Here is a 25,802-nt window from a genome sequence, read left to right as displayed (position 1 = left end):
AAACTACTTTTTATCCTCTATCGGGTGAAATTATGTGACGTTAGTCATACTGTTACATAGTTTAAAACTTGATATGACCAATTTCAGGCATGAATATCACCATTTGCCTGCTTTTTAAAAATAAAAATACAGGAAATTCAGACAAAAATAACAATTATCATCCGCACAATAGTGAGTGAAATTATTCGGATGTAGAACCGGCGCAGTTAAGGTTAAAGCTGAATAAATCTCACTGAAATTACTTTGTGGTAAATTATTTCCAAAGTCTGGAGATAATAGTCGTCTCCCCAGGAGGCGGATTAGCGTTAGCTTCACATTCAGGCGGCTCTTTTGATAGATTCTCCATCTTTCTAATGAAAGATCTTCAGCTCTGCGTGCCGCCCCGGCTGTTTAGCTCTGTCACTTAACGCTTCAGCTGTCGTCCCTCCAGCAGGCTTTCCTTGTTCCTGAATCTGTGTGATGATGGTTGATCCGGAAGCAGGGAGTGGGAGTAAAAACTGTCACCCTGGAATCCAAATTTTATGGCAGCTTTTTGCCTTTTTCATGTTTTTGTTTTAAATCCAGGATGTGAGAGCTGCCAAACGGAGGCTGCAGGTCTTTGGAAAACAGATCACAATGTGGCGATTTTGAAAGTATACAGGGCTGAAAACCTTATTACAGTATAAATGTTTCATATCAGTCGATATCTATAATTATTGATTAGTTTTTTGGTTTTAAATATCTGAAATATTACCAAGGTGTTGTCGTGACATTTCCTGTTTTATCCAGTTTTCTTCTCTTCACAGTTATTTTTTATTTTTAAGCAGTTATGCGGCGCGGCGGGGAAACTTGAAACTGCTGCTGTGCCAGCTACTCAGCATGTGGTTGCTAGGTAACCAAAGCTGGGGGGAGGGGGGCTTGAAACTGCTTCTGACCTAGCAGGCTGTTGCTAGGCAACCAAAGAATGTTAGAGTCAGTTGATTCCACCAACCTAGCTTAGCTAGCCTTGAGAGGTTGAGCGGTTCCTCTCCCTACATCTCCCAGAATGCTGTGCGGTTCAGTGAAATTATTGTGTATTCTATCCGCTGTATCATCCGTTAGGATTGATCGTGATATATATTGTTATTGATTAATTGTCCAGCCCTACTTGAAAAACTGTCAGGAAAGCAAAGCCACAGTAGCCATATTTTTACCCAATTATCATGCAAATTTTGAAAATATTGCAAAAAAGTATTTCCATCTATTGTACAGGGGTCAAACTCAAGGCCTGGGGGCCAAATCCGGTCCACTGTAGCTCTTTATGTGGCCCTGTCAACTCCAGCGGGACACATTATAATATTATTTTAGCAGATTTTATCTGTACACTGCCAAATTACATCAAAATTCACACAAAATCAACAGATCCCTCCACTATTTTATGCCAACGGATAATTGTGAGCTTATTGCAAATTTTCTGCCAAAATGTTAAAAACATCAGGTTTAAGTTATGCTAACTCCCACTTGCACTTAGCAGCATTTCTTACTTTTACTTTTAGAAATATCTCAGGGATTTGATGTTGATCTGGAGGCTGAATCCACTCTGTACCAAACTTTTCACTGGAATTACAAACTAAAGTTTTGAAATCAGGGAACATCTTGCAGCAATTAGAAGTCAGCAAAACTGAAGGAATAATAATAGTATACGTGCCCTGAATCCTTCACTCCTTTTTCTTAAATGAATTATAGAAAAGTTCTTCACGCTAAATGCTGAATGCTAAATGCTCAGGTATCAGTGTGAGGCTACACAGGGACGAGCTCGATCTGCCAGAATAACAGCTTATTTGCTATTTCGGCACAGTTTATTCAGAAAATCTTTGCCTGTATCTGTATTTTGAACCTTAGCGGCGCCTCAGATGTGTCTTCCTGACGGCGCCGCAGGCTGCCTGTTATGTTGATAATCACACCTCCATCATGAAGTGACATATGATGAAATGAAATGATGGGTGTCCTTCACTGATGTCCTCGAGATATTCACGTTTTCCTCCATACTCCTGCATGCTGATCGTTACGGAGGTCAAATATAAACCTAAATATTCTGCTAGACTGCCAAATATTTACCAGAGGTGTTCTTGGAAAACGTCCAACATCATAAGGAAACTGTGTGTTAGTATGAAGGCTGCAGAATTATATTTAATCACCAGATCTAGGAAACCTCCCAGAAAAATGTCTTTGCTTGCTCAGATGAACTGGTTGAACTGCTGAAGCTGCCAGGTTGAGGCCATGTCAAAGGAAAAGCATCGATTCCTGCTGGCTGAGTTTAAAAATGCAAAATGACACAAGAGAGAGTCTCACTTTATCTTCTCTTCCTCACTTTTCCTGCTACTGAGGGCGGCGGTTTGTGTTTCTCCAATGCATGGAGAGGGCAGTTGGTGTTCAAAGTGAGCTCTGTGAGAGAAACCTTAGCATGGGACGGGATCTTTTTGTTGTTTTTGCGTAGTTCCACCAGGTGTTTGCTAATTTCTTCTGGCTAGTCTGAAGGAACTGAGTAGGGGAGGGCTGCTCTGTGACCTATCAGGAGGAGATGCGCCCAGGAGGCGGGGCTAAGTCCACCTAGGCGTTTTGTAACGCTGAATGGTTGCCATGGAGACTAAATGATTTCACTTTATAATCATCTCAAAAAGTCAATTTTACATAGTAGTACAAAAAATGAGTAAGAGCAGAGAGAGTGATTGTGCAAATACTTATTGATTTTGTTGGGAGCAACGAAGTAAAAGTCGGATAAAATGCGATCATTTGGACTGATTTGAAAACCATCGGATGTCAGATTTAGTTCCACCTATGGAAGAGGCACGAATTTAAATTTTTATGGGTGAAAAGATTGGATGTTGGTTGCATTTGGTAGCAATTTTTTCTGGACTATTAATTCTCCCAGAAATTATTGCGATAAACGATAATATTGCTGTTTTGAGACCATTGTTGAGCCTATCCAAGGCTAAATACTGATGGTGGTAAAATAATGGAAGTACAACAAACTTTAAATTCTAGTGAACATTTAACACTGGCACTGGAAGACATTTTAAATCTCCAAAATAAAACAAAACAACAAAGAAAATGAATTAAGTGTCTGTAAGCAACAATGTTCTTAAAAAGGTCTAGTTGAGACCAAAACACCAGACTGAAGACTTTTATCATCCAGTTTTTGATAGAAAAAGAGCAAATTGAGCAAATATATATATATATTCATGGTGTGTTTAATAGATGTATTGCTTATTCTGACACACCTGTTATTTCCCTGATCTCCGATTTGAATCTGTCATCCAGTCTGAGGAAAGGACAAACTTCCCCTCTGGTCTCTGGTTTAAATTGGCTGCTTAGCACCATCATGTTTTGCAGACCTTCACCTGCCTGAATTGTCAAATTATAACCCGAATTCAGCTTAATGAAGAAGGAAGCAGAACAGACATTCATGTAAGTGTCGAACTGAATGACTCTAAGTTAAAAGATGGAGGAGAAAACAAGCCGATGATGAGAAAGTGATGAAACGCTTGAAAAGAAACGAAGCCAGGCGTTCGTCCTTCCGGGTGGGTGGTTGTTGCTCTGACAGCGGGGGCCGGAGGGTTCGCTGCAGCACATTTTCATTCTCTCATCCCAGATTCTCTGGTGCATAATACAGAACCGCAGCCCACTGATCGGGTCGGCCGGAACCTCCCATCACAATTACTTTGACATCGGCGTCTGCAAAGTGTCACCGAAGCGCTTTCAGGCACGGAGGACGTTTACTTCCCGAGGCACGACTGCAGCGCAGAAACAAACTGAGGCTGTTTGAGACAATTGAAGAGAAACTGTAGGAAAACGTCTTTTAGGGTAAAATGTGACCAATTCTGGATCGTTGCCTGAAAAAGTTGAGATGGAAACTGCTTGTTATTCACACCATCGCTGAGTAGGAGGAGTGTTTCAGGCCACTTCATGTTGATTGTAATAAAACTGAAGCAGACAAAAAAATGAAAACAAACTCATTTGATAGCCTTAATGGAGGTCTCTGTGACATTTATCTAAGCACCTGCTTTGTTTGCAGCTTTTTTCTGTAGATTTCTACATGTAGAACAGCAGATGTATAAAAGACGTGTTTCCATTAATCCACAGGGTTCAGAGGGATTGTGGTCCATCCATTGCTGCCCAGACTGTTTGAGCTATTCTGCAAAGCTTTTTACCTTATACTTTTATGGGACTACCTGACATTTTTTACATTCATGAGGTCAGACGCTGATGTTGGACAAGAAGGTTTGGATTAGCATCTCTGCTGTAGCTTAGCAGGACTCTGTCCACGCCACTCAAACTCAGTCTTCACCATGTTTATGTTTGATGTCACGCTGAATTACAGTTAGCTGTCATAAGAACACAGCAGTGCAAACATATGACATATAATACCTGTGCCACACAGGTATTATATGTCAAGCATTTTCTTTAAAGAAAAAAGTACAAATTGCAGGTGATCAGCCAAAGTATGCTAAATGTTAGCCTATCTAGTGCTAACACTAGCTTATCTGTTACAATGAACAGTGGAGGAAGTAGGCAATGTAATGGGTGACCAGCCTAGGCATGCGATTTGTTAGCCAAGCCTAACACAAACACACCCAATGCTAATGCTAGATTATCTGTGCTAATGCACAGCATTATGTAGACAATTTAGATAACAAGCTTTTAAACTAGCCAAGGCTAATGTTAGTCTATCCTTGCTAATGAATAGCAGAGGAAGTAGGCAAACCACTTGGTGACTGGCCTAGGCATGCTAGTTGTTAGCCTAGCCCAGCCTAACACTAATATCCAATGCTAATCCTAGCTAATATCCAATGCTAATCCTAGCTTATCTATGTTCATGAACAATGGTGACAATCTGATGGATGATAAGCCTATGTATGCTAGTTTTTAACCTAGCCTAATGCTAATGCTAGCTTATACAATGATAATCCTAGCCTGTCTGTTCTAATGGACAGCAGAGGGAGCAAAAATGTAATTTAAAAAAATTATTATTTCAATTTGTATTTCACTTAAATTTGTATTTGACTCCCTAATTTAATTACCTAATGAACAAACTGAGACCTGTAATATATATAGATAAAATATAGATAAAATCTCCTGCTTTTATATGTTCTGATGAAAATCCCTCCACATCTTGCTGTTAAAACTCATGTGGTGTGAACTCATTGTTTTCTTTGTTAGATAAAAAATTTCAAAATACTTTTAATTCCAGCTGAGAGAAATCCTGCAGTGACATGTTTGTGGAAAACAGCAGCTCTGATTCTGCAGAAAACCTTTTAGTTTGGTAAAGGTTGGGAAAAATACGGCATGTTTTCATGTGGCAGCTGGTGTTGCAATGCTGTTTTAAAATGCCGGATTATTAGGAACAACTTTAATTAGAGTTAGACGCTGCTGTTCGGAGGAAAACTGTGACAGTTTGTGTTAAATCGGTAACGTTGCCCATCTTTTTACAATCATGAAAGATTTTTCTTCAGACAAAACAGGGCGAGCAGCAGAATATAGGTCTGTGTAATTATTTTACTCCTATAAATAACATTTGTAACCGACTACATATAAAATTTTAATTGTTTTCAGACTAATGATGCAGTGGGAAACAACTGGAACTGGCTCTACTTCATCCCTCTCATCATCATTGGCTCCTTTTTCATGCTCAACTTGGTGCTTGGTGTCCTGTCAGGGTAAGTCCACTTACGAAGAATATGTTTATATTTATTATTCTGTAAGTGAATCGATTTATGATTAATGGTTTATCAGATTAAAATTAGTTCCAATTGATTAAGTGGTAATGTCAGCTTAGACCGTCTTTCAGCGTTGTAGTTTGGCCGCCATCCAGCAGAGGGCGCCTCTGGTCACTTTGAATCGGCGGTCCAGGAACAAAAATGGCTTTAGATTAATGAACCATATCAGTCCCGTCTTCATTTGTAAAAAAGCTAATAATTCATTCTTAAATGCAGTCTGTTCTGTCTATTTAAAAAAAATAAAATTCTTGTCAGAGAATTTGCCAAAGAGCGAGAACGAGTGGAGAAGCGTCAGGAGTTCCTGAAGCTCCGGCGACAGCAGCAGATCGAGCGGGAGCTCACCGGCTACCTGGAGTGGATCTGCAAGGCGGGTGAGAGACCGGAAACCAAAACACCAGGCTGTCAGTAATAAGAGCAGAATCTGACACACCGATGCTCTGCTGCAGAGGAGGTGTTGCTAGAAGAAGAAGATGAGATTGCTGAGGAGAAGGCCCCGATGGACGGCGCCTGGTACAAGAGGAAACAGAACCTTTCAGGTGAAAACCGAGCATCTGCTTTCAAATGTGCATAAACCAGCTGACTTTTTCCACCTAATCTAGTCTCTCTGTCAAGAAAAACCCAGTCATGTTTGGTTTATTGAAAACAGAAGAATCAAATATTACATTTACATAAGTAAAACGCATCCTAATTACATGAATAAACCAGATTTGGGTGTCGGTGGAAGACCTGGCTCTAGAACCTCAGCACCTTCCTGTGAGGGTTTCTCGTTTCTCCCAGTTTTCTTGGCAGGTCGTTGAAGCATCTCAGGATTGGAAAGGAAAATGTGTTTCTGCAGAGATGCTCTGCTGCGTTCTGCTGCTAACTGCAGCGTTTTAAACGCTTACTGAAAGTTAAACTCCGTGTTCCTAATGCTAATTTTTATGTAAGGTGCTTCTAATTTTCTGCTCTAGTGTTTTTCCATAATTTTGAATATTTCCTCAGCCTCAAATCTGCACATTTTTACAAAATATTTGCTTTTTACCTTTTTATGCACTTTTTTTTCTTCTTAAAATTAAGATATTAATTAAAAGAGATGTAAAAATATGCTTAATTTTCCTGCAGATTATCAATTATCCACCAGTTTGTGTTGGTCTATCATCTAAAATCATAAAAAAACTAATTGAAGTTTTTGGTTGGGCAGAAGTTCAAATTATATGAATATTATTACACAGCACTATAAATTAATTCCTCCAGTTTTTTATATAAATTTTCTATCAAGGAAACAACAGATTCCAGCATTTTTTTCTTTCATAATTGTGAGGTTATTGCAGAAATGTAAAAAAAAAAAAACAAATTTTGGTTGAAGGGGTGCTAACTCCCACCTGCAGGTGGCAGTATTTCTTATTTTTACTAAGCTTCTGTTTCAACCGTAATTGATATAAAATTATAATCTATGATAATTGTGGTAGAAAATATTTAACTATGTGACTATGTGGGTTCTTTAAAGATTAAAAATGTTTGAGTCGAATCTCTTATCTTGTTTGGACTTGATAAAGAAAAAATATCACAAATATTTCTAAAGTAACATAATAATCGCAAACTCCTGGAGGGGCTGACAAATGAGAGTAATAGTTTTTCTGAGATTGAAAAAAATATTTAGAAAATCATTTTACCAATAAAATCTCCTGCTACAGAGAACATTAATGTATATTTTATGATACAAAAACAAATTTAGTTTTTTTTTTTTCAACTTTTTTTGTAAACTTGAAATTTGCTGATAAATTCAAATTTTACAGCCTGATGTGAAGGAATCGGGGTTAATATGTGAGATTTACAGCCGTACTCTGATTGGATTGTGAAAATGAATTCCCAAGCTCGCTCTCTCATGCACGCACACACACAGTTGTTATGCTTTTGCCAGAAAACAGACACACACTCCACACACACAAAGCGGCAGAAGCCAGCACTCCTCTGTCCTCTATTAGTCACAAACGGAGGATTAGCACGTCTGAATCCTCGGCTGTAGAAATGCGGCTGTGATGTTGTTGGTGCAGAAAATATGCGTTTGGTTTCTTTCAGATAAATAACAGGTGTGAGTAATGGAGCAACGTGTCAGTCAGACTCAGGGATTTAGGAGGACAGTTATACTGGTGGCATATGAGTCACTGCTGACATAAATAATCGTAGCCGCTAATCACTTCCACAACATCCGTTACAGTTACAAGCAGATGACCAATTAGGCAAATTAGGTGATTTAGTGATTTCCACAGACGTTTGGGAAAACCAGTAGATGCTTTTACTACAGAAGGGCAGAGGAATAAACCTCACTTCCTGTGTTTACTAACTGGCTTTATGCAAACTTCCTGTTAGCTAACTATGCTGCAGGCGCAATTTAATTTTTTGTAACAGCTAACCATGCAGAAGTACTAATGCTAACTTCCTGTTGCTACTGACGATGCTGCAGTACTAATGCTAACTTTTTTTGATGCTGCTAGTGATTCAGTTCTACTGCTGACTTCCTGTTTCTGCTAGTGAAACAGGAAGCAAATACAAAAATACAAATTTGTATTTATTTGCTAGCTTCCTGTTGCTGCTAATGATGCCACAGTGCTAATGCTAACGATGCAGTGGTCCGTAGTTTTTTTATATCAGTAGCTGAAAACCAGCTGCTGACAAACAGTTTTGTCAGCAGCTGGTAATTAATTTATTTTACCTGAATACAGATTATATTTTCTACTGGTCTCTAAACATTCTCCACTCTGCAGCAGCTGTTTTAAAAGTTAATTTTGTGCTGATTGTTTTGGCTCATCATTAGTTCCTTCATTAACAGAACCAAACTGAGTTCTAACTCCTGGTTTCCATCCTCTGTGTTTTTTGCTGTTTCTGCAGTTCTGAAGCGAGGGAAAATCAAGAAGGGCAAAAACGATCTGATTGGTGCAGAGGAGGGCGACGATCCCTTTGCTGACATGTCCTCTGTTGGTAAGGCTCATCTGCTGTAAACGGGTCATCTGGAGGTCAAAGGACACCATCTGTTCACAGCCTTTTACAGAAAAGCAGCCAGTTTTCTACAAGACCCTGACCTTTTGACCTCCGTTTATCAGATTAGGCTAAAAATCTCACAGAAAAACCTGAACTTTAGGATTTATCCTGCTTGATAAGTTGAGTAGTGACGACACTGGATGTTCTCACTACTTTGGTTTGCAGTTTTTGGACATTTAACAGCTAAAAAATGACCTAAGACTTGAAGATTGATTTATATTTAATTATTAGGTGAAGATACTGACTACCGTAACTCTCTCCATTCGTTCAGTGACCAAACAGGGCTCTACTGTTGCAAGACATTTCAAATCTTTGTTGATTATTGACCTTATTGGTCAAAATTCCTGAATAAGCCAATTTGTCTCGTCCCAGTTTGATTACACACTGCAAAACTCTAAATCTTACCAAGTATTTTTATCCTAGTTCACTTGAAATGAGACTAAACTTATAAGCAACTTTTCAGGAAGATGTAGGATCTTGTTTTGAGTCAGTTATTCCTTAATATTGAAGAAAAAGTTTTAATTCCACTGGCGGATTATTTCAGAATCGTTACCTAGCAACGCCAGCCAAGCCCAGCCCGTCGCCTAGCAACCCAGTTCCAGTTCCACTGGTAGATTATTTCATTTGTAACAAAACATTTTTCCCATGTTATAAGTGAACTAATCTGCCAGTAGAAGTAGTACTTTTTAAAATCAAAATTAAGGAATTATTCTCTCAAAACAAGCTTCTGTCTCTCGCTGAAAAGTTACTCATCAGTTATTTTTGTCTGTTTTCAAGTGAACAGACATTAGCGCTTGAAGCTAAAGAGATATACTTGGTAAGATTTTGTGTTTTTGCAGTGTATTAGTCGACTGCTCCAGTTTTACCTCCTAAAACAAACAATTGTTTCCTGTTTAAGATGAAACTGTCAGAGACGAGAACTTGACTTGAATAAAATTCAGTTTGTCGAGTTGAAGTTGGAATGAAAATGTATTTTATTTGTCGTGTTTTTGGATCGTTTCAGTTCCCCCCGGCTCCCCGTTCGGTCGGGCCAGCGTGAAAAGCGGCGGGAAGATGGACAGCTCATCCTACTTCCGGCGCAAAGAGAAGCGCTTCCGGTTCTTCATCCGGCGGATGGTGAAAGCCCAGAGCTTCTACTGGATCGTTCTGTGCCTGGTGGGCCTCAACACGCTGTGCGTGGCCATCGTCCACTACGACCAGCCGGACTGGCTGACCAGGGCGCTCTGTGAGTGATCACCACAGCCACGCTGATGAAAGCCAGGCGTTCACCATCCCGTTAATGAAAAGTTTCATTTACAACCAGACACAGCAGAGCTGGTGTTTCTGGGTCTGTTCCTGACGGAGATGACCTTGAAGATGTACGGCCTCGGAGCCAGAAACTACTTCCACTCGTCCTTCAACTGCTTTGACTTTGGGGTAAGTGGCACGAATCAAAATGGCTTCCTTCATTCTTTTAACGATTTTAACAGCTTGTTCCAGTTAGTCTGGCCAAACTGATATGAAGCCTCATTCATGATCAGGATTGATGCTTTGAACAGCAGGAAGGTGATTAAATGCCAACCTGCACATATGAAACCAAAAAGTTTAACTCTGGTACACCTACAAAACCTCTTGAACTGAACTCTGCTGCGGTTCGAATGCATCTGTTAACCTCAAGTGAACTACAGCGCAGTGCATTCTGGGTAAATGCAGCCAAAACAAGGACGCTAACTACCGCTAGCATGAGAAACGTCTCCTGATCGTTTACCAGCAGAATCATACAGCTGCTAAAATCTGACGCTACTCCATTTTTGTTTACATTTTGTGAAGCAGGAAGTTGTGCTCAATGTCTTATTCAGAGGTTTTTATGTTGTTTACTTCAGTGGTTGTTTGTGCAGCGCCCCCACAGGCGAGGAGGAGAACAGCTTTTTCACTTAGTTTGGTTTTAAACAGAAAATGTAACAAATGTTGCAGATTTGATCCCCAATTGAACCAAATCTACCAGACTATCAGGTGTGAAAACAACCTAAAAAACAAACAAAAGGATGTTCAGGAATAAAACAGTCACTGGGTTAAGCTTTAGGAAGTTGCACTCAGAGTTTTCTGAACACATCTGACTAGTTTTCTTGCAGTTGGTTAATTCTCGTCATCAGATCTAAAAGCATCTGCTCCTCCGGTGTGTCCAGGTGATCGTGGGAAGCATTTTTGAGGTCATCTGGGACATGATAAAACCAGGAGCATCGTTTGGGATCAGCGTGCTTCGGGCGTTGAGACTCCTCCGGATTTTCAAAGTCACCAAGTGAGTTTGTTTCAGGAAAGCTGCTGTCAGGTCAACTTCTGTTCAGCAAACAAACATTTGGCTTCTTATGCACTTGGCAGCTGATGGCCTGTTAGGCCTTCAGAGCATGTTTGGATTGCTTCAAACTCTGGGTGTCCTACATTGTCTCTCTTCAAAAAGAAAGAGAATCCATATTGATGGGACATTAAAAGTGACCAATGATGCTTCCTTGAAGAGGTTGGGATCGGCCTATGGACATTTTCTACCCAAAATCAAGATAATGAGATTTTAGTCTGATCAGTTCTGCCAGCTTTGAAATGTTTTAGGGTCTCTGTCACTTTAAATCTGTGTTTCTCAAACTGTGGTCCTCGTACCGCTGGTGCCCCCTACTGGTCCGCCAGGTACTGCATGTAAACCACCATTTATTTTCGTGGCATCAGCTCAAACAGCTAGCTTACCAAAGGATTGTGTTACTTAAGTCATAAAGTAAAAAACATGTTGAATTAGTGATGCTCTATCTTTGTTCTACATAAATGACCCTTTTAACCAACCTTTTGTTCAATGCTTTTCTTTCTGCTCTCAGATACTGGAACTCGTTGAGGAATCTCGTCGTTTCCCTTCTCAACTCCATGAAGTCCATCATCAGCCTGCTCTTCCTCCTCTTCCTCTTCATCGTGGTCTTCGCTTTGCTCGGCATGCAGCTCTTCGGCGGACAGTGAGTGATATTTCCAACATGTCTCTGTTGCTCCACCGTACACACAAACCCCCAGCGACTCCACCAGGATCCTCTCCCGTCCTTCTGCTTGTGATCCCTGGACTGTTGCTGCTGCTGCTGCTGCTGCTGCTGCTGCTGCTGCTGCTGCTGCTGCTGCTGCTGCTGCTGCGGCGGTGGCGGCGGTGACAAGCATGTCGGCGCAGCGGGTAGCTGACTGAGCAGCAGCTCCAACCAGAGCCCTTTGAATATCAGCCCCAGCAGGAGCGCCGTGTCATCTAATGACAGGAACACCTCCTGATCCCAGAGCTGGCTGTGCATAATCAAAGGCCTGGCATCTGGCCCACGTTCTGAATCAATTTACACACAAACCTTTTGTATCGCAGCCCACATCACTGCTGGGACATTGTGGTGGTGAAATGTTGTCATTCATGGAGCAGCTTCACAGTGAGACTTTATGCAGCCGTTTGAGGATCAGTCATCCCGACTTTTCCTGGAAACAGTTTGGTTTTTACTGGCTAACTGTGCTGTCAGATTTTGCTAAATGATAAAATGTCCCACTAACTATGGCGATAAACGATAATATTGTTGTTTTGAGTCTAGAGCTGGATGACAAATTATTATATCGCAATAGACATGCGATCAACATCAATAGATAGATAATACACCTGAAAATATTCAGTAGTCTATAAATTAAACCGCACGGCATTCTGGGAGATGTAGGCAAAGGAAAGACTTTCTAGCTAAGCTAGGTTGGTGGAATCTACTGACTCACTCGCTCTTTGGTTGCCTAGCAACAGCCTGCAGCGTAAGAAGCAGTTTCAAGTTCCCCCCCCCCAACTTTGGTTTCCTAGCAACGCCCTGCAGCATAAGAAGCAGTTTCAAGTTCCCCCCAACTTTGGTTGCCTAGCAACAACCTGCTGAGTAAGTGATGCAGTTTGAAGTTTCCCCACTGCGCCTCAAAACCGCTTAAAAGTAAAAAACAACATGAAGAGAAAACTGGATAAAACTAACTTCTGATTGAATGGGACAGGAAGTGCTTTTATTTTGATATTTCCAGCTTAAAGAGTGCTTGCAATGCAAGCTAGCTTCGACATCGAGAGAATGTTGAATGTAATTTATGTTTATTTCCTTCTGAAATGATCCATTTAAGGTTCGGTTGGAATAACATTCATATGGTCATTATTACAAAGCTACAGTTAGCGTAGCCTTTACCATCCAACAACATCACTGACTAAAAATAATTTGCATCCTTTCACAATAAAATGTCTGTACCAACATCCTTTCACTCTCCATTACATAAAGTAAAATCTGCTGCTAAGATTAGATCAGTCAAGTCTCAAGACTTTAGCAAAAAAAATCTCTCCCAGGTCTTTTATTTTCAAATTCAATTGAAATTCAAAAATATATTTTTTGAATTTTTCTTGAAAGGGAAATTAAATACGAAAGTGATCCACGCCATCTTTTTATTGTTGTCATAGCAACTGCCTACCAAGATGGCTGTCAGTCACAAAGCTCCAGGAATGTGACATCACATGGGAACTATGTATTCAAAATCAATAATCCTTTATTGATCCCAAAGGGAAACTAAATAATAATAATATTTTGCCTCTGAAGTCTGAAGCTCCAGCTGCCATCTTGTTGTTGGTCGTATTTTCTCCCAGTGACTGTCGGCCCCGCGCGTCGTTGCGCTTTGGGACAGCAGGCCGTTGCCATGGTTCCCGGCTTAATTCTGCGACATCATTAGCGTTACTTGGCTGTCTGCTGATGGACATGTGTGAGATGAGTCTGACACCAACGAGACGTGTGTAGTTAGCTGAGCGTATCGGGCTGAACACACTTCCTCTAATCAATTATTTCCTCGTCTTTCTCTGGACTGAACTCCTGTTCAGTGTGTAAAGTAGCATCTTGTGTTGTTTTTTTAATGTTCCTGAGCAAAGATCATGACTCATCTTGTGAGTTACCTAAAAATAGTCTGTTCTCTGTCAGCTGTGGTGTAACAAAGGGAAAACAACCTTTTTCTTCCGAATGTTTCTGCTCTCTCTGGGCTAAATGGTGAGAATTGAAAATGAGCAGCAGAGAGCCGTTTCCCTGCTGAGACTCCGTGGACACGAGCTGCGTTTGGAGAGGAAGAAAATGTCTGAAGCAACGATTTGTTTTTCTGATTCCAGCTTCAGAGCGTCTTTGTCGATTTGCTCTGACTCGGTGGTTCTCAGCAGACTTGCTGTTCTTATGTTTACAGCCAGAGATAAATCACAGACTGCTGCGCTCAAACTGTTTACTCTGAGTTTCAGTTGGATTGCTTTCAGTTTGACATTTCGGCGTTTGGCATCTTAAAGATTTGGCATTTAGTTAAAAGGATAAAAAAGAAAATATGTTGATCTGTGGTGATCAGTCCTTCCAAACCTTTGGAAAAATGCCAAATGTTTTGTTTTCATGCTAATCACATGACGGCAACCCTTAGATTCAGTATCAACATCGAAAATAAAGTAGATTTAACTGACGTTGTTGTTGCCGGTTGGACGGTCTGAATGTCCAGTAAGCTGGAGCTTGTCGGAGTTCAGAGTTGACTGGGCAGCAGATGAAACATCCACTGGTTGCAAACCAGTAACAGGATCTCTGAACGGTCAACATGTCAAACCTGGAAGCAGGAAACAGGAAATGTGTCGATTTGATCTGAAGCATTTAGACTGAAGGGTCAGAATTTGGTTGGATGGATGGATGGATGGATGGATGGATGGATGGATGGATGGATGGATGGATGGATGGATGGATGGATGGATGGTTGGATGGATGGATGGATGGATGGATGGATGGATGGATGGATGGATGTATCATTGCTGTGAAGCAAAGTCTGTATTTTTCTCATTTTGTCTCCTGGGTTTCATTGATTCAACCAATATGAAAATATCTATAAATCAAATATCTATAAATCAAATATCTATAAATCAAATATCTGTAAATCAAATATCTATAAATCAAATATCTGTAAATCAAATATCTGTAAATCAAATATCTATAAATCAAATATCTGTATGATGTTAAACTTGCTCAGCATTCAGTGGAACCTAAAGAACGGTTTTTCCTCCCAGCTGCTCTACAGAACCACTGCTGGTCCGAATCATCGGACTCTCGCTCTGCGTCCGTCCTCCTCCTGTAAATCCAGAACCGCTCGGCTTTAAGCCGCCTCCTCCGGTTGGTTCACGATAAAAAATAAGAACCTGCTGCCGTTGTGTTCGGGATTAGATGAAGCTGCTGGGAACAAACTGAGCGTCGTGTGACTCCGGTTCCCCGGGTGGAGGTAATGGAGTCTCCGTGGTCGCGCTCCCAATCCCCATTATCAGGATAAACAGAGCAAGGCGCTCGCCGCTCGGCGCTGCTAATCCCCGAAGAGAAGAAGAAGAAGAACGGGAGGAATGGAGGGAAGGTGGGAATAAACGGAAAGGCGATGGAGGGATGCAACCGAGAAGGAGAATGTTTAATCCATCGCTGTGAAAACCCACCAGGACTTTAAACACTTTATTTTATCTTAAATGAGTTTAGTCCTCTGCTGCACTTAAAAAAATAACTATATGTGGAATAATGTTAAAACCGTGTTGGAAGTAATTTCAAGAAACTAAAGTTGCACTGTAAAAAATGAGCAGCAATTTTTGGGTTTATTTAACCTGACATAAAGAGAAGAAATTGGTTTTATTTCTCAGTGTTTCACCTTTTTATTCACACATTTATAAATGTCAAACTAAATATTCAGTCACCAACTAAATGTTTGTCATTTAAATATCAAATTTTCAAGCTAAATATTTAGTTTACTTCATAGCTAAATATTTGGTTTGTAAACTATTTAGTTGTCTAAATATTCATATCCAACATAAATATTCATTTTCCAAGCAAAATATTTTGCTTGGACAGAAATCTTTAGCTAACTAACTAAATATTTCGTATATTTTTTTTAAACATAACTGAAGAGATTTTTTTTTTTTGCAATTAAATTTGCTTCACCAAACATCATTTCAAGCTTTTATTTTTGCTAACATTGACAATTTCAGCTAAGAGTCAAAACACAATAACTCAGAAAATTAAAATGATACAAAACTCCAATAAAACAAAGATTTTTTATGTAGAACCATTAGTGGTTCCTAATATGGGCAGTATGGCTCTCCACCCGGGAGGCCATGGCTTCAAGGGCGCCATTAACATTTAGAAAAGTCACCAGTTGCACTACATACAGAAAAAAAAAATTAAGTGGAAGGAAGAAAAACATGTGCAAAGCAACAAGCACAATAATTATTTTATTGGCTTTTTCATATTATTCTTTTAAAACTGATTAGTTTTTAATTGTTTAAGCAACAAAAATGTTTGGAAAACATTTTAAAGTTTTGTTTCTGAAGACCTGAAGAAGTTTTATATCCCACAGACACAGAAAAACTACATATTTATGTTTTTTGTTTGGTTTTTTAGCTTTGTGATTTTGTTTTTAATGAAGCGTTTCTGATTTTCCAGGTTTAACTTTGAAGATGAGACACCAACAACAAACTTTGATACCTTCCCAGCAGCCATCCTCACTGTGTTCCAGGTAAAACAACCACAGAAAACTGGCCAAACAAAGCTCTTTATCTGAATTCAAATTAGCTTAAAATAATCTCTTTTTTCCCCAGATGAGCTCTGTGATAATCCTTCAATTAGCCTGTGCTCATCCCCCTTTGCTCTGTGAAGTGATGATTTAATCCACAGCCTGCGTTTTCCTCAGATCCTGACCGGCGAGGACTGGAACGCCGTCATGTACCACGGCATCGAGTCTCATGGCGGCGTTCACCGTGGGATGTTCTCCTCCATCTACTTCATCGTCCTCACGCTCTTTGGAAACTGTATCCTCTTCGGTGCAACAGCAGAACTTATGAAGGGAGAGCAAAACAAATATGAGGCAAAAATAGCTGAAAAGTTAGCTGATAGCTGTGCTAACACTCAAGCATTAATCATAAACATTAGGTTGGTATAAGCTAATGCTAAAGCATACTTAGCAACATTTCTGTGCTACGTACCAACATGGTGGCGTTTGCTTCTACTTTAGCATTAGACTAATGTAATGCTAAGCTAATGCAAAAGAGCTACAGTGTAAATTCAACTATATTGATTCCCAATGTATGTTAATATCTTAACATGCTACAAGAGATGTAAACGTTAACGATGGCGACTAATATGAATATTACATAACCCAGATTAATCGAACTGCATATTTCAACCTAAAAGGCTCCAAGTCTCAAAAGTCAAACATTTTTGATTTTCCTAACTCATATATTTCCAAGTTCTTTTTTCCTAAAATGTCTGAGATTAATATCAAAAGTTAGTGGGTTTTTCTGGCAAATTTTCAACTTTTCAAACTCTAAAATGATATTTTCTAGAAAATAAAGTTTTTATTGCAAATGTTTGACTTTTCAAATTCAGGAATTTTCAAGTACTTTCTGGAGAATTCCTGAGAATAATAAAAAAAATATAATTTTTTTTTTCTAGCAAATTTTTGACTTTTCAAACTCAGAAATGTTCTTGTTTTTTTCTAGGAAATTTCTGAGATTGATCTCAAAAGAAGCGCGCACGCCTCCAAGTTGCACATAGAAGGTTAGACTGAAGAAAGCAGTTCAAATTCAAAAAGCAAAACTTTCGATTTGTGTTAAAAGAGATGAAGAAGGTTTGCCATATGCAGAATGAGGAAGAAAATAATATTTCTAATTCACTTGTCCTACAGTCATTAAAACTGATAAATTTTGCGCAGAGTGCTGGAGTCCTGATGCTGTTTGCAAGGCCAAAACTGACGGTTGAGGTTTAGTAATTTCTCACACAGATTTGTTTATTTCTCATATTGTGAATACATATCATACTCCACATGCAATATTACTGGCAGAAGCATCGTGTAGGAGTCATGAAAATGCAATTTTGTCACATGTGTATCAAATAATCACTGATTTCACACCAACTTTCTGAACTTGTCACTCAACTGTAACTCCTATTGTCTGTCAAATCTAATAAATGCAGATTAAGTTGTCCATTATTACGGTTAGTGGAAATAAAGTGATTTTTTTAAAATATATTTTGCCACTATGTGTATATTTTTCCTGAAAGTTGTGCTTCAGACACTCTGCTGAACGTCTTCTTGGCCATCGCTGTTGATAACCTCGCCAACGCCCAAGAGCTGACGAAGGTGGGCTGCTCAAAAATCACCCAGACCAACAGGAAGTGGTTTATATTTTCCTCATGATATTCAGCTGAGACATGAAACCTGGGCTCTGGGCTGGCAGGATGAAGAGGAGCAGGAGGAAGCAGCCAATAAGAAGCTCGCTCTGCAGAAAGCTCTGGAAGTAAAAGAAGTCAGCCCGATGTCAGCCGCCAACATTTCCATCGCTGCGTAAGTTTCTTCTCGCTCTGTTTGCTCCCAAAATGGAGGGAAATATGTTTGTTTCTCTATATTTCTCTCTCTGGATGTTTTCCCCTCTCCGTCTCAGAAACGAGTTTTTGTTTGTTGCATTTCTCCTCATCTTCTCCCCGTTTTGCTCTGGCTGTTGTCTTCTCCAACTTTATCTGCAATTAAGGAAGCACTGGGTTTCTACTAACAGCTTTCGGCTAATTGTTTGTTTTGCTGCTGAGCTTAATTAACATTTTACTAAAAACCAGTGAAAGAGGATTTTTTTTTCACTCCTATTTGTTGCTCCCAGTTCTACAGATATTCCACTGTTTGCTTTAAGATGCGAAATATGCACAAAAATATCAGGATGAAATTTGTTTTGCAGATAAATAATATTGCAAATGTTATTACAGTATATTAATAAAGCTATAGTGAGTTTTGTGAGACAAAATCACATCAAACTATTTCCATGAAAATGACAAAATAAAAACTGTTCAGATTTATGTCGCTTCCAAAGGAACAGAGAAAAAATGTCCACAAAGTTTCCTCAGTGAATTTTGTACAACAGCATATTGTAATATGGAAGTACATGTCTGCCAAAAACTTTTTTTTATTAATTTCAGAAAATTTCTTGGAAAAATATTATCTGAGTTTGAAATAACTCTTCAAAATGTCAAAGAATAGTTTCAAAAGTTAAATTTCTTTTTTTTTTACGTTTTAAAGTTCTCCCAATTTTTTAAAGTTTTCATTCTAAAAGAAATCTGACACTAATCTCAAATTTTATGTTATTTTTTCTGCCAGTTCTACGTTGAAACTCGGAAATTTTAATCCTTTTTCTATGATTTTTTTTAGCTCAATCTCAAATTTTCAGTTTTTTCTAGTAAATGTTCAACTTTTCAAACTGAAATTTCTCAATTCTTTTTCTCAAAAATCTTTGTGCTCAGTCTCAAAATTTAATTTTTCTTTATTATTTTAATTTTTTCTAGAAAATTTCTGAGTAGTCTCAACATTTCTGAATTCTATAACAAATGTTTGATTTTTCTGACTCAGAAATGTTCTTGTTTCTCTTGGACATTTCTGAAATTAAGATTTTTTAGGCAGAAATTCACTTCTCATTTTTTTCCATGCATATTGTTGTCAATATGCATGGACAACATGCATATTGACAACAGTAACGACCAGACCAGGTCAGGTCGTTACTGACCTGGTTTCAGGTTGTTCTTGACTAAGAGCCTCCCAGAATCGTTCGTAGGGCCCAATTGGCCCCCAGACAGAGCCTGTAAAGATTAACTGCCTACTAGGAGAATTTGCTCACTTAATAGAGAAGCTACGGTAAAAATAGGAGCCAACTTGCCTCATGTCATCTAACCTGATCACATAAAAACAAGCATTCGCTAATTTTCAGTTTTAATCTTTCCCCAGCTTTTATATTATTATTATTATTATTATTATTATTATTATTATGAGCCGTTTACTCATGCGACTAATTGATCATCTTTGCTCCTTAATTGCTGTTCTCCCCACTGTGAATGACGTCATTTAGACCCGGCAGCTGATCAGTGCTGAACATCTCCAGATGTTTGGCTTCCCAGTCGTTCTCCTTTGTTGTTGTGTGATGTTGTGCGTTTGGTTCCTGCATGTCAGAAATATTTCCTTTGGTTGTTGACCGCTATGCTAAAAGGCTTGTGGTTTTGGTTTGTTTGAACTGCACAGATTTTGTTTGATTCCTGTTGATAAAAACTCAGGGTTTCATTCCCAAATCCTTTTCCATCTCACACTGCAGTAAAGTATTAATCCAGGAGTTTTTGGAAATGTTGATATCATAATGTGGTGCAAATATTCTGAATTTGGCATCGGGGATGCTAATCCTAGATTAAGCTGCCAACTATCTGTTCATGAGTGCTATTAATAACTTCCTGTAACATTTAGCTTTGCTACATGGCTAATCCTTTTTGTACTCAGTCAATAACATCATGTAGCAGTTAGCTAGGCTGCAGTGTTTATCATAACTTCTTGCTGCAGCTAGCTCAACTGGCGTGCTAACAATGATGTCATGTAGCAGTTAGCTTTGGTGCTGCTACAATTAGCTCCTAACATTAACGTCTTGTTGCAGTTAGCTTTACTACAGTGCTTAACCTAGCTTCTTGCTGCAGCTAGCTGTACTAGAATGCTAACAATAATTTCATGTAGCAGTTGGCTTTGGTACAGTGCTTATCCGAACTTCTTGGTGCAGCTAGCTCAACTGGAGTGCTAACAATAATGCCATGTAGCAGTTAGCTTTACTATGGTGCTAATCCTATTTCCAAAAGCTCAAGATTTTTGTCCGTTCAAACTTTTTTTATTTTAGAAAACGTCTGAGATTACTCACGAAGTAAGTTCCACGTTTGTTTTTTTGTTTTATTTCTACCTACGATGGTCCTAATATTTTTGTCATACCAGAAGCTCCAGATGAATGTTTAGTTTTAGTAGCAAAGCAAAAAGATTCAAAGCCGTTTGCCCGTTTTGAAATCTTCCTTCTCTGGAATGAAACTCCTGGATGGTTTTTGTTTTTTGTCGAGTCGTTCCGGGTTTGGCTCAGGTTGTGTTTTCAGAGCAGCTTCATAGAAACTGTGTGAATCATGGAGTGGAGGGACAGGTGGACGGCACCGACAGGCCAACACACCGTCCACCTGTCCCGTCCACATCTCTCGTCTCATTCTTTTCCTTTTGTTTTTGTTCTGCATGTACAGTTTTGTAAAGCAAAATCGAGATGCACTCTCTCGCAGGTCGTCCGTCACCAGCATTCAGTCACCGTGAGTTATCGCTCTCTCAATTTTCTGCTCCTTCCTTTCTTTCCTTCCTATTGTCCTTTATTCTCTCTCCATCGCTTAATTCCTCCCATTTTACCATCGACACTTTATCCTGTTCTTAAAATGAATCTTTCCCTCTCCTACTTGTTCTCTGCTGTTTTAGACTTTCAAAAGCTAACTTTAATCTCGCTAGAAGGAACAAAATGTTGTGTTTAGTTCATTACATAAAGAGGTGGGCTTGGAGTGTAAAGTGACAGTAACTAGTGTTTCTGCAGCTCATCGTTGTTGGTGTCTCCAGTAATTCCTCTGCTCTGTGCGCTCTGATCCCAGTAATTTGTTTATAAAAGCTTCATTTCCCAGCATTGCTGTCAGCAAAAGTAGTTTGACATTTCCAGTGTGTTTGCCGTGACATGATGGTGGGATAAAGTAACCAAGGAGCCGCTCTGATATCGGTAATCTGCTCTTTGTTGGTCACAGTGGAGCATTGGAAAACCATTATTTGCTCAAATACTTCATTTCAAAAAGTTTAAATTGTATATGACATAGCTCATAAAAATCTAGAATCCAGTTTCTGAGAAAATTAGAAAGGATTTTTTTAAAGAAATGGTTTGTTATGCCCTTCACAATCACTGCAAAAGTACCAAAGGAAACAGAAAGTAAATTTTGGGGTTTTCATTAACTATAATCCACAATTATCATAATTATTTGAAATAATTCTCACTCTGTAAAAGTAATAAATTACTCTTGAATTCCTGAAAGAAGCTATTTGATAATCTTCCAAATTATAGCTGTACAATATGGCTGACAAACATTTCACTATAAGTGTTTCATAACAGTCTATTGATAATTATCAATTAGTTTTTGTTTTAAATTTCTGCTGCCATGATCTTTCCTGTTTTATCCAGTTTTCTTTTCATGACGTTATTTTTTATTTCTAAGCTTTTATGAGGCGCAGTGAGGAAACTTGAAACTGTTGCTGCGTCAGTTACTCAGAACGCCGTTGCTAGGAAACCCGAGTTGGGGGAAACTTGAAACTGTTGCTGCATCAGTTACTCAGAACGCCGTTGCTAGGTAACCAGAGTTGGGGGAACCTTGAAACTGTTGCTGCGTCAGTTACTCAGAATGCCGTTGCTAGGTAACCAGAGGGGGGGGGGGACTTGAAACTGCTTCTCACCCAGCAGGTCGTTGCTAGGCAACCAAAGAGCGAGTGAGTCTGTTGATTCCAGCAACTTTGTTTAGCAAAAGTCTTTCCTCTGTACACATCTCCCCAAAATACTATATTCCATAGATTGAATATTGAATATTAGACACATTATATATTGTTATTGGTTTGTCATCCAGCCTTATTCTAATTATTGACATAAATCTGTAAAAAAGGCTTAATTTTGTTTATGAAATAAAAATATTTATACAGGTTCTCCTATAGTTTTATGCGTTATTTCTTATAAATGACCGCTCCAGTCCTGTCAGTGTCGTTGTCCAGTGCAGCCGTACCAAAGCTCCCTGTCTGTGTGTGTTTGACCTGTCTGTCTGGTTCCTGTCTTTTCTCTGTCTGTGTGTCTTTTAGGAGTTATACAGTCTACTGCTCCCCCACTCGACATATCTTGAAATACAGGTGACCATATAGACAACGGTTCCATGTACAGTCATGCCTTACAGACAGTCTGGACTGCTAACATAGTTTAAATCATCTGATTTTTCTTGCCTCTTGTTTTCTTGGAGGAAAAATGCATGTATGCAAATTGTTTATTTTTCTCATCAAACATCATGTAACAGATCTCTTACATGAAATATCTCTCCAATGAATGTTGTTAAAAATTAAGCACAACCTTATTTCTTCCATTACATGTAGGGGTGAAAGCAGCAGACGTGCTGCTCATCGAATGCATGTCATTAATTTATCCTCAGCAGATACAATCATAAGCAGGAGTTTTATCAGGCCACCTTGTTACTCCTGTTACACGGCTTACTGAAAATGGATCCTGGAGGTTCCTTCCAAAACAACATGGGACCCAACATGGATCCCTGGGGTACACCACAACAAACAGGAAAATCCTGCACAAATAAACCATGACAGAACTGACTCAACAGTGAAAAGAAAAAATCATAAAGCAGCCTAAGAGTCTCATAAGACTCTTCACAAAAGAACAGTAAGGCTGAACAACGTATCATGATACGTTTCATATCAGCCAATGTCGATAATTATTGATTAGTTTTGCGCTAAATATCTAAAATGTTACCAAACTGTGGCCATGACCTCTCCTGTTTTATCCAGTTTTCTCTCCACATCGTTTTTTATTTTTAAGCAGTTAAAAAAGAGGCACATTGTGGAAACTGGACGTCTTTTATGGGAAATGTAAAATATTCCAGAGTCAGATTTTAGGCTGTCCAACAGCAGAGGTTTGTCTCAAACTGGGTCATCAATGGGTCAATGATACCAAACGCAGGACCATCAAGTTAATCAGCTACAGTATTATGGGATGGACTTAGTTTTTACCACTTACATTAAGAACATCAGTAAAATCCGACCTGAGGACATTTTACTAAACTGGAAGTGAGATTATAAACCAAGGTGACAGATTTACTGTTTTTCCATTATTCAGCTGGAACTCACTGGGATCCATATATCAGACCATTAGGCTGCGTTCACACAGCAGGTCTTTTCACTCAATTCCCATTTTATTTTTTTGTGTGGTAGTTCATATTGATAATACATTGCTCCCACAAGTCAGAACTGGAAGTGATCGGCCATCTTGGTAGGGAAACGCAGCGTAAAGCATAGACTATAATAATGATAACTGACCATTATGATACTTATTTTGTTAGCCTTAGTTAGCTATAATAGCCTTTATTTCATTAATTTAATTAAGTACATTAACTTCGGTTCAGACTGGTGTGAAAAAGCCAGATTCAGGTTTTCCTGCTGTGTGAACGTAGCCTTAGCGTTAGCCTTAGCGTTAGCGCTCTCTTAGCTACATCTAATCAGTGAAAATGTTTCTTCATTTTCCTCTTCATGTGATCGTTTAACTCGCCATCCATCGACCTAAATCTGCTGTTTCTGCTCGTCCAGACGCTTCTCTGGGAATGTGTCAGCCTCAGATGTCATGGCTCCGGCCCATCAGAACTCACCAGAACCTGAGATTTACTCACCGTGTTTTGGTTGGATGCTTGCAGCAAGGAGCAGCAGCGATCTGCTAAGAGCATGTCGGTGTGGGAGCAGCGGACCAACCAGCTGAGGAAGCACAACATGAAGACGAGCACCGAGGCGCTGTTCAACGAGCTGGACCCGGACGAGCGCCTCGCCGCCTCCAGCGCCCTCCACCTGCACCCCGACATGAAGACGCACACCGACCGGCCGCTCGTCCTGGAGGACAAGAACGGCGACCAGACCCGAGCCGGCGCGCCGGAGGAGGCGGCCGGGCCCGGCGTCCGGGACAGCTTCCACTCCAGGAGGCGCCACCACCACCGGGACCGGAACGGGGACGGCGGCGACGGCCAGGCGGTCCGGCGCCACAGCCACCACGGCCGCAGCAGGGAGCACAACGCCGACGCCGCCCAGGACAGGGAGAGGCTCCGCCCACAAAACGGGTCACCGGAGGAGGAGCGAGGCCATCGGCACCACCGCTCCCGCCGCACGCCGAAGGAAGGAAACGGGCCGCTGACGAACGGAGCGCAAGACGACGGGAAAGGGAGAGGAGACAACGGAGAGAAGAAGCTGCGCTCCTCACGCATCCAGAGGTGAGTCCAGACGATTAAGAGGAGAAATACTTCATAATAAAATTACTCCAAGTAAAAGAAACCAAGTAACTAGTTACTATCCAACTCCACTGATGTCATAATTAAATCTGATCTTCTGACACACTAAATTGAACCAAAGAAGAAGAGTTTAGGTTAGAAGTTTCTTCAGCTCATTTACATTTAGGTTAATTTCACTGCTTTCCCAGGGACAGACAGGCAGACACGGAGGACGACAGCCTTGCTGGGAGTCCGTTGCAGCTGAAGCGAAGCAGCCTGACGCCGAGTGAGAAACAGGAAGATGCCGACAACCAGAAGAACTCGACCAGAGCCAGCCAGGCCGCCCTGAACAGCAACGCCATCCACATCCCCGTCACCATCACCGCGCCGCCCGGAGAAACCACCATCATTCCCAGTGAGGGCACAACCTCTCAAAAAACAAAACATATTCAGTAAAAAATGATCCTGACTTTTTCTCAACAGAAAAAAAGAAAAATTGTGCTCAAGTGAGGTTTTAGATACATTATCTCTTAAATGATTGATTAGCTGTAAGCTGACTTAAAATAGCTGTTCTGTTGACTTAGCATAGGTGCTAACTAAAATTTCAGTAGCCGTTAGCGAAACACTTAGTCACCATTAGCTAGTATCTGAGAAGTTCTTAGTTTGACTGTGACTAGCTATTAGCTTTATTCCTAAGAGCTGATATTTTACTTTTACCACAAGTGCCAGTTAGCTTGGTAGCTATTAGCTTGACTTTAAGCATCAGTTAGCTTTACATTAAGTAGCTGTTTGATTTACTGTTCACTTGACTTGATGTAGCTGTTAGCTAGATTTTCAGTGGCCATTAGTTGGACTCTGAACCGTTAGCTAGAATCTAGGTAGCTTTTAGCTTGATTCAGGGTAGCTGTTAGCGTTACTGTCAGTTTTAAGTAGAGTTCACATTTACTATAAGCAGCAGTAAATCTGGCTCTTCCTAGGCTTAGCAGTCAAAAGTCAGCTAGTCAAGCTAAGTTCTGACTCGCTAAGTGAACAACTTCTCAAGTTATTAGCTTGACATTTGGCAGGACTTAGCTCAACTCTGACCTGCTGTCGCTTTGACTATAAGAAAATGTTAGCATGACTCTTTGCAGCTATAAGATTGACTAAGTTGCTAACCATTTGA

The 25,802-nt window shown here is 39.9% G+C and overlaps 1 protein-coding gene across 12 annotated transcripts in view; it reads left to right on the top strand.

Moving 5' to 3' along the window:
- LOC106935303 (voltage-dependent N-type calcium channel subunit alpha-1B-like) overlaps positions 1–25,802 on the top strand; it is a 77,462-nt gene that overhangs the window by 5,397 nt on the left and 46,263 nt on the right. For 10 of the 12 annotated variants that reach the window (XM_015015717.1, XM_015015722.1, XM_015015723.1 and 7 more), the window contains exons 4-18: positions 5,572–5,675; positions 5,991–6,106; positions 6,182–6,271; positions 8,604–8,693; positions 9,757–9,978; positions 10,057–10,169; positions 10,919–11,031; positions 11,594–11,725; positions 16,223–16,295; positions 16,470–16,587; positions 17,848–17,915; positions 18,013–18,119; positions 20,846–20,908; positions 24,080–24,643; positions 24,850–25,055. In XM_015015717.1, the coding sequence (XP_014871203.1) occupies positions 5,572–5,675; positions 5,991–6,106; positions 6,182–6,271; positions 8,604–8,693; positions 9,757–9,978; positions 10,057–10,169; positions 10,919–11,031; positions 11,594–11,725; positions 16,223–16,295; positions 16,470–16,587; positions 17,848–17,915; positions 18,013–18,119; positions 20,846–20,908; positions 24,080–24,643; positions 24,850–25,055 (2,179 nt within the window). Of the gene's footprint in view, positions 1–5,571; positions 5,676–5,990; positions 6,107–6,181; positions 6,272–8,603; positions 8,694–9,756; positions 9,979–10,056; positions 10,170–10,918; positions 11,032–11,593; positions 11,726–16,222; positions 16,296–16,469; positions 16,588–17,847; positions 17,916–18,012; positions 18,120–20,845; positions 20,909–22,472; positions 22,521–24,079; positions 24,644–24,849; positions 25,056–25,802 lie in introns of all 12 variants that reach the window. The other 2 variants (XM_015015719.1, XM_015015725.1) reach the window with 2 other exon arrangements.

This window comes from Poecilia latipinna, unplaced genomic scaffold (assembly GCF_001443285.1).
Source record: "Poecilia latipinna isolate Pla-1442-1.1 unplaced genomic scaffold, P_latipinna-1.0 Scaffold1944, whole genome shotgun sequence".
In the NCBI taxonomy this organism is placed as follows: Eukaryota; Metazoa; Chordata; class Actinopteri; order Cyprinodontiformes; family Poeciliidae; genus Poecilia; species Poecilia latipinna.
This window is presented reverse-complemented; position numbering and strand designations above follow the sequence as displayed.